This window comes from Elaeis guineensis, chromosome 1 (assembly GCF_000442705.2).
Source record: "Elaeis guineensis isolate ETL-2024a chromosome 1, EG11, whole genome shotgun sequence".
In the NCBI taxonomy this organism is placed as follows: domain Eukaryota; kingdom Viridiplantae; phylum Streptophyta; class Magnoliopsida; order Arecales; family Arecaceae; genus Elaeis; species Elaeis guineensis.
In genome coordinates this window covers 184,129,333-184,137,991 of record NC_025993.2, presented here as the reverse complement: position 1 = coordinate 184,137,991, position 8,659 = coordinate 184,129,333, and the positions used below count along the sequence as shown (strand labels likewise).

General features: G+C 36.9%; 1 protein-coding gene across 2 annotated transcripts; it reads left to right on the top strand.

The window, feature by feature from the left end:
- Positions 1-2,050: 2,050 nt before the first annotated feature.
- On the top strand, positions 2,051-7,340 carry LOC105040109 (guanosine deaminase). Of its 2 annotated transcripts, none has more exons than XM_010916489.4 (5): positions 2,051-2,293; positions 4,133-4,192; positions 4,436-4,626; positions 6,767-6,871; positions 6,960-7,340. In XM_010916489.4, the coding sequence occupies exons 1-5, from the start codon at positions 2,278-2,280 to the stop codon at positions 7,146-7,148; spliced, it is 561 nt and encodes a 186-aa protein (XP_010914791.1). In that variant the 5' UTR covers positions 2,051-2,277; the 3' UTR covers positions 7,149-7,340. The 2 variants fall into 2 exon arrangements, with proteins under 2 accessions (XP_010914791.1, XP_029118852.1); XM_029263019.2 differs by lacking the exon at positions 2,051-2,293 and adding an exon at positions 2,378-2,841.
- The last annotated feature ends 1,319 nt before the right edge of the window (positions 7,341-8,659 follow it).

Sequence of the window (8,659 nt, the reverse complement as noted above, 5' to 3'; positions counted from 1 at the left end):
TCCACTTCGAAATTGGAATCGGAATGAGACTCCTTTCAATCAAATGGTGGGAATGGGAGTCACCCATTCCGATTCCGATTCTAGACTTCCACTCTGTCCAACGAAACATTCCTTTATTATGGTCCTTAAAAAAAACTAACACCGACTTTAGAAACTTGACAAACAAAATTGTGGTTATCTTGGGTAAAACTAGTACCGGAATAACTTGGGATGAGCAGGATGATAAGAAAATTGCATTTGAAGGATATTTTCTATCCATTTGAATGATAAAAGTAAGCATAGTGGTGACTCAAGGGATCTTAGGTTTATCCCAAGTTTGATTATATTATTTAGGTTAGCAATTTCGGTCCTTATTTTGTATCATGTGGCATGTGCGGTAGAAACAGGACAAGTGCCTTATATCAGTTTGGGGTATAGATCCTCTGCGGTACCGTGACATACTGCATAATGCGATGCATCACGCATGCCATTCATTACACAATGGATGGCTGTACGTGGCCGCATGCGGCGTACATGCAGTTGCACGCACTATCTATCGTGCGATGGATGCTATCCTTATGACTATGATTCATGTAAATACTTATGTAATAATCTAATACTTTGGAAGAATCCCTAATATGAATACCTACCTAGAATTCATATTTGAACATCCAAATTTATCATAGTTTTCCAAAACAGAACCACATGATAACTTGATTTTATGAAAACAAAATATCAATCAGGTGCCTCTATATATTCAATTTTTAAGAAATAAAAGAAAATATCAGCAATTCACCATCACAGTTTGAGCCCCAAATTTGTTCCATGTGCAGACGGATGCCAGCCAGTTGAGGTGAGGATGATTGGCTGTTTGCCCTTATCATGCGATATAGGAAGATTGATGAGGCTAAATATTCAAAACCTTGATGTAATAACAATAATTACCTTTGATCTTATCCGATCTTAGAATGAATCATCCTTTTACTATATATTTTTATCCATTTCTCCCACTCTTCCATCCATTCGGAGAATCCAATCATTCTCTACCTCCTTGTTAATCTAATTCTAATAAACTAGTGACATCCTTCTCTACCTCCACCAAGATCCATTATCGCTGTTACCACCACCCATCGCAAGCCTCCTCATCTCATTTCACAAATCATTCCTCATGCATAATATTATAAGATGAAGTTTAGGATACTATATATCAAATCGAATCATCCTGATGCTACCTACTGTGCATGGTACTCATTTTAAATTAAGATGACTCCGATGAGTAATCCGTGTCTCCTAAATTACAGGTTGTTAACTATTAATTAATTTTCTATTTGTTAATAATAATCAATTTTTTTTAAAAAAAAAATTTGGGAGACATGTGCCAATGATGGAAAGAACACCATAATCCAGTTTGCAATATTTGAAAAAGGCGACAGCTAATGGGATGGTCGCTCAATTCGTTGTATAAAATAGTAAAATATGAGACAAGTTGCATAAAAGTAGTACCATACTTGAGTAGAATGAAATTAGTGCCCTTGTTACACATGCTCATCATAGCCTGGGTGGTGTCCTCACCTCCCAAAAAAACAAATGCTCATAATAACTTGAAATTGAGACTCATGACCAAAAAAAAAAAGCATGAGGGACCAACTTATTATATTTCAAAGCAAAGAAAGCTGCCACGTTGGAGGGTCCGTCTCTTTGCAGCCAAGTTTGAGTTCTACCGGGATCATTCTGGAAAGGAGTACACAGCCATGGTCCTTCGTATTGCGTGCACCAGGTGCTATCGGACCGCGTCAAATCTCACGGTGGATAACACGCGACGCTACCCCTTTCTCGATTGCGGGCTATCTACCGTGCATATGTTCCAGGATATTTGGACCTGGTGCATGCAATAATTTCTCCGTATATGGATGCCAAAAAGGAAGGTCGAAGAGAGATTGAAAAGGGACCCGTGGCCACATCTTTCGATTTTATCCCCGTCCATCACCCGCAAAAGATTAAAAAAAAAAAAAAAAAACAGAGCGAAAAGAGCTGGCTTTTACGTGTTCGTATTTGTCTCTGTCCAGCTCTGCGCAGAGGGCTCTCCCACCGCCCACTTTTTGCCTTTTCTTGGTCCTCTAAGAGGCTCTCTCTATTCTTGAGAAGATCTTTATTTATTATTCCTCTTATTAACCTTCACGTCTTCTCCCTCTCCCTCTCCCTCTGATATAAGTTTAGAAAGAGAAAGAGATAGATCTCACGCGGTCTTTCTGCTCCTCTGTTCTGGAAGCCCCCCATTCACCCGTCCCGGGATTCTTCATGGAAGAGGCACAAGGTATGGTCTTATACGTTCTCAACCCCATCAAAAAATCCTTCTTTCTTTCTTTCTTTTCGGTTCTGGGTGTTGAGTTTTTGCCCTTTTTCTCATTTGCATTGTGCTTTCTCCCAATTATATCTTCCAACTTGTCTGGATATGTGAGGTTTAATAAGAAGTTGTCATCTTTGGATATGTGAGGTTTAATCGGAAGTTGTCATCTTTTGGATCTTTAGAGGGCAATTTGCTTACGGATCTCATCGCATGCCCTTGTTTGTTTGTTGGGTGGTACATGCTTTTGGAGCTATTTATTTGTTTATTCGTCGGATTGCAAATCTTTTATTTCTTTCAAGAATTATGGATCTTTTATTGCGATTTTAGGTTCTTCGATGGATAAGCCGGACTCCTCTCTGTCTTGGTGCTCATGTTGCGATTTGGATTGATGGGTTTGTAATGGATTTGCAGTCATAGTCTATCCAGTCGTTCAAAATAGCTTTTTGGTACCTTTTGGGATGGGTTATTGAGATGCTGCTTTCAGCTTCTTTTTAGTAAGGGAAGAACTCAGAGAGGTATAACTTTTAGATTGGTTGGAATATTTTTGTGATCAATGAAAGATTGGCAATTTCTCATCTTTTGTTTTTCTCCCATCATCGGAGTATTAGTAAAATTCCAGGGCTAATAAGTATGAGGTGTTTCAATAGTTCTCTATTATGAAATATTTTGCTTTTAAGTGGTTTCTTTTGTATATCAACAAAGATCAACCTAGAATCAAACCAATTCGGATTTACTTTCAGAAAATAAAAAAACGAAAACATTTGGAATTTGTATCTGAATAATTTTTATTTTGGATCATGAGGTTTTCTTTTTTTCTTTAAATAAAAAAAAAGACGGTTGGAGAATTTGTATTCCCATTTAATATTAACATTGTATGAAATCTTTTTCTCATTCACGATTACATGCAGAATTGGAAGTCCTGTCGATCACTTATATGTTGGTAATTTTACATTTCAGTGAATATTCTTTCTGTTTTTTTGTACTCCCATATTCCTTCTTCAATCTTTGATGAGTGTCTCCTGATTACGATATGTGGAATCTGCGGTTGATATCTATGTTCAGAGAAACCTTACCCTATCCATTCCTTATCCTTTTGCCTTGTCCTTATGTTACGTTTCACTTTATAATACTTTCTGGAAGATGGCAACTAGGTGGTTTGCCAGTATTATGGAATCTCATTGTTGTGACGCCTGCAGATTCTCTAGCCTGCTCTTGTTGATGCACAAATATGCACTTATATTTTTTTAGCTAACTAATTTTATTGTTCCATTAAACACTAAGCAGAAAATTTCATATCTTATCAGGGTGTTCTGTGGTATTATGATCTACTTCTTCCTCAGTTCTCTTGCATCATTTTTTCCCCCAATCTACTTACAGTGAATTTGGACTGCATTATGTGTTTATTTTGTCTAGCATCTCCATAAAGTGCATTTTCTCAGGCATATTTGATGCTTATAAAATCAAATATGTTTTGTCCCTCTTTTGTTTCTCTCATGAATCTCTAAGCCTCCTGTTGTGTGGCGCAACTTGCTCTTGTATGAATTTGAAAGGGAAAGAATTGCAGCAAGGTCATGTTTCATCATTTGGAGTTCTAATATGAAAGTATCGTTGGATATTTTAAGTTTCTTATTTCTGAGGTTATAGTTTATATTTCAACTCCTGTTTCCCTTTGGTCACCTTCTTTCCTTATTCTCCAAATGATATGGCTAGTATTGTCATGGAGAATGTACTATAAAGGGAATGAATTGCAATGAATCTTCCTTGGTTTGCGTGCCTTAATTTTGTTTTTGTCCATTTTGATTCCAGTGGTGGAGTCCAAAGATGGGACTATCTCTGTGGCTTCTGCATTTAGTGGTCATCAAGAAGGTAATTCTGGCATTTTACATTTTATTTATTTATTTATTTATTTGCATCGTATCTGGATTTCTATCATAAAAGGATAATCTAGTACATGTTAAAGTAGAGCAAGAAGCATGGTGTGTTTGATTGATATCCTTTTGTTATATGTTCCAGCCAATCTACCTATCTTTATGATTTTGCTTGTTGAACTTGGCTTTTCTTATGCCATGTATTTATTTTTCTTACTTGGTCTGATGATGTACTAAGCAGCTGTTCAAGACAGAGATCACAAATTCTTATCAAAAGCAGTTGAAGAAGCGTATCATGGAGTTGATTGTGGTGATGGAGGTCCTTTTGGTGCGGTTGTAGTTCATAATGATGAAATAGTTGTTAGCTGTCATAATATGGTCTTGAAAAACACAGATCCAACTGCTCATGCTGAAGTGACTGCAATAAGGGAGGTAAGTCCAAGAAAGCAGCCTAATACTTAACTATTAGTTTTTGATGTAGTTTCAATTGATATTTTGGTCCAGTGAATAACTCAGATCTACTTGATTCACTAAGACTGTCAGTTTTTTCAACTTCCTTCTACTACATCACTTAATGCACATGATGAAGTTAGTTGAACCCCCATGATTGTGATGCATAATCAACGATGATTTTCGACTTGGACTTGGCAAGTCTTTATGCTCCATATATCTAGGGAGTATCCATTCAATGGTATTATGATCCAAACATGTCTTGGGCTAGAGCATCTGATGCATTTTAACATTACTGGTTGTGTTCGGAATGTATTGTTCTTATCGAATTGATTACAGAAACGAACCTACCATGTGTAGGTGATTCTCATCTTCTTAATTCTGCCATTACTAGGTTGCTATGTTATTAATTAATTCTGGAGATAAATTCAGAAAACGTGGAGTTGTGTGATAGTTGAACATCAAAACTCTTCTCCTGACCATAGACCAAGGGTTGGAGAGGAGTGGATTGAAATTCTTCTCAATTTGTCATCTAGTTTGGAAAAATTTTGTTTTTGACTATGTCAGAGGGATGACTACGAACAAATCAGCTGGTAAGGGAATAGATAGGCCTGTACAAAATCATATTTGGGTTATGGATTAAAGAGACAGCGACTCAGACCGCCTCAAAAGATTGGCATTCAATGCTATGTTAGCAATATGATGCTGTTCTTTCATGTTGGTTTTATGACCTTTTCTTAACTGCATGTCTAGCAGTATTGTTAGAATTAGTGTATTGCCCATAAAGCTTTTGAGAAAAGGGTTGCACAAAAGGTTATTCTAAAAAGAACTGGTAGTTGAAAATGTAAAGAATGAATTTATGGAAAGAGGTCTGGACCTTCCAGCAACAAGAAAACTTTGAAAATTACATGTGAAACTACTTAGTACTTCAAATTCCAGAGGGTAACACTGTGGCTGATTGCATTGTGAATAATTGCTGGTTAGTTTAAAATAATGTTTGGGTTGGTTGTGTTTTCCTACAGTACTACAACCTTTAGTATGTGAATATATGTAGTCTGGATGATGCCAAACGAGAGCATCTAACATATGTTCTCAAAATTTCAAAATTCTTATTTACAATCACATATTAAAAAAGTGATTTAACAGTGTGAAATTTGTACCTTTTGTTGGTGAGACATCTTATCTTACTAGTGTAACTTTGCACCAAATCAAGAATTTATCACATGGCATTGGTAATTATTCCCCAGCTGTCACGCAGGCATTGTCTAACAAAACTATCTGATCTTCCTACCATCAAAAGCCTTCTCAATGGGTAAAACTGATCATTTCCTTCAGTCCTAACTTGTCCATCTTTCTTTATTTCATATAATTGAATTTTTTCAGTTTTCTATTATCTATTTACTAGAGTATCACGGATGGCATATTCTTCATGATTTATCAAGACCATTAGAAGTTACCGTTCCTTTCAGCAATATTGTGATTTCTCTCGACTTGTTCATCATGGTGGCCTGATAAAAGGTGTGATATACTGATATTTGCACAGAGCAATCAACAAGAAGGATTATACGTTCAAACCTGCCTGTTTTTTGTCTAGACATTTTCCCCTCAAATGGATGCTCCCAAATTGCATGAACTCAAACAGCATTAAGTAATAAGTTGAGTCTCCTTGTATTGTAATTGGCTTTCTAGGTTTGACGGCAAGCTTCTCTATTGCTCAAGGTTACTGGCGAAGAACTCAAGCACATTCATTTAGTTTGATATTATGTTTGAGAGATTAAGTGATCAGTCCTATTCCATATACGTGAGGCATCTTTGGGAATCACGGTTCCATTGAAAGTTTGAGAATGTTTGATCTTCCTTTAGTGAATGCGGGTTGCCGTGTGAAGATATTGTTGTCTTTGTTGCTCTTTTACTAGTAATGATCTTTCAAAACCTTGAAATTAGAGTACTTGCTATTACAGTATGTGATACGTGTATTATATATATGCAAAGTGTGTCAATTTACGCAAGCACAACTTGCAACTCTGTTATGGAGAACAGAAACAAGTAGAAACTATGGTTGTTGTGAAGATCATGTATCTTTTTCTGTTAACTCGTTTAGTGGTTTTGTTTTTTATGTCAGGCTTGTCAGAAACTTGGGAAAATCGAACTCTCTGATTGTGAAATATATGCGTCCTGTGAGCCTTGCCCCATGTGCTTCGGTGCAATTCATCTTTCCAGGATCAAGGTGGAGTTTTAACCCTTGTTCCATTATGACTTGTGACTTCCATCCGCCTTTAAAGTAATTGACTTGATATTTCGTTCTTACAACTCAGAGGCTGGTCTATGGAGCCCAGGCAGAGGCTGCAATAGCAATCGGATTCGACGATTTCATCGCTGATGCATTGAGAGGCACGGGATTCTACCAGAAAGCCCATTTGGAGATCAAAAGAGCTGATGGTAATGGAGCCATTATCGCAGAACAGGTCTTTGAGAAGACCAAGGAGAAGTTTCAGATGTACTGATTATTGGCTGCCTGGAGAGAGATCAAGGAGTACCAAACATATGGAATGTCTCCCGATTCCTAGGGCATGATGCAAACTCTAGACATACTTTTATTGGTTTTGGTACTTCTAGTGCTCTTTGGGATTAATAAGTGGCCGAATTTATACATCATTTGTCATGCTAAAGAAGTCTTCCAGATACGCAACAGCCAATCATTTCTTATTGTGCCATGATGACAACCAGCTTATTAACCTCAGCACACAGGGGGAGAGAAATAGAGATCCCCACATTTCCTGATGCAATTAAAAAAAAACAAAAAAATGCAGGTCAGTACGGCAATAAGTTTGAGGAGACCTGAACTAACTCATCTATGGGAGTCGTTGATAACAGCTAGCATTTTACACGTGCCGTGCTGATAATCTATTGGAGTCCTTGGCTGGCAGCTGCTCCCCATATTTGACCCTTTATATATTCGAATCACATGCTGACAAGAGCCCATTCAACCATCCTGCCCGATATATACCCCTTTCAGAATAGAAGGAAACCCACAAAGGGTTATCTTTCAGAAGCCATTCCCATCTTTGAAGAAGTTTATCACAGACAACATTATTTGATACATGTACTGGTTACAACTTTGACAGAAAAGCCGTAGGATAATTCAGCTCAGAGCCTCAGCTTATTCATCTAGAAACTGTTCAGCTTGTTTTCCTGAATGCTCTGACCAATTTTGCAGCATTTTTTTTTTTTTTTTTTTTTTTTTTTAAGTTTATGGAATGGAAGAGTCAAACTATGAATACATCCAACAAAATTACAAAATAAAATGTCACAAAGTGCAGAAGGAAACGGATCATAATAAAATTTAAAAAAGAATCTGAGCTAAGATTTCTTTAAATTTACTAATCTTTGAGAATCAAAATAAAATTTCATTCAATTACTCCATTTTAGGATCTAGCAACTCATAGCACTTGCATTGGTAAGGTATCCTAGGCCATGGTGTCCTCGAGGTCAATTGCAAGACAAACAAATAATCTCCTTTCTGCCAAAGTGTTCTTCAGAAAACATTAGTTGCCCATTATCATGATAAACCTAAAATACTATATGATCCATCTGCTAACTTCTTCATCACTAATGAAATCCTTTCTAACAATTAAGATTTTGGAAAAACTTCCCTGCAATCCAAAGCCAACAACTTAATAACCCAGCAAATGTCACCTGTCCGGATGTCATTCTATGTTCGTCTCCTTCACTAACATGATGACATCCCATTGGTGTTTGCATATAAAGCATGAAAGATATGCCAATGAAATCCAAAAAGAATTAAGCTCGGCTAGCATCGTTGAGAAGAAAGAAACTTAAGGACAAGAATATGTTAGACAAGAATAAGCCTAAGAATGCCACCTTTTATCTTGAATTTCGAAACATTACAACCAAAGCTCTGCCATCTACAAAGTCCTAGATCATAGTCATCTCCAATTATCCTGCAACTTTCTAACATCAGAGAGTTTCTTAATATGTTTCCATAAAACCTCGA

Bases quoted from the DNA above. Each gene is read 5' to 3' on its own strand.
- LOC105040109 (XM_010916489.4), top strand. The intron at 4,193-4,435 runs GTAATTCTGGCA...TGTACTAAGCAG, and splicing joins ATTTAGTGGTCATCAAGAAG to CTGTTCAAGACAGAGATCAC. The intron at 4,627-6,766 runs GTAAGTCCAAGA...TTTTTATGTCAG, and splicing joins AAGTGACTGCAATAAGGGAG to GCTTGTCAGAAACTTGGGAA.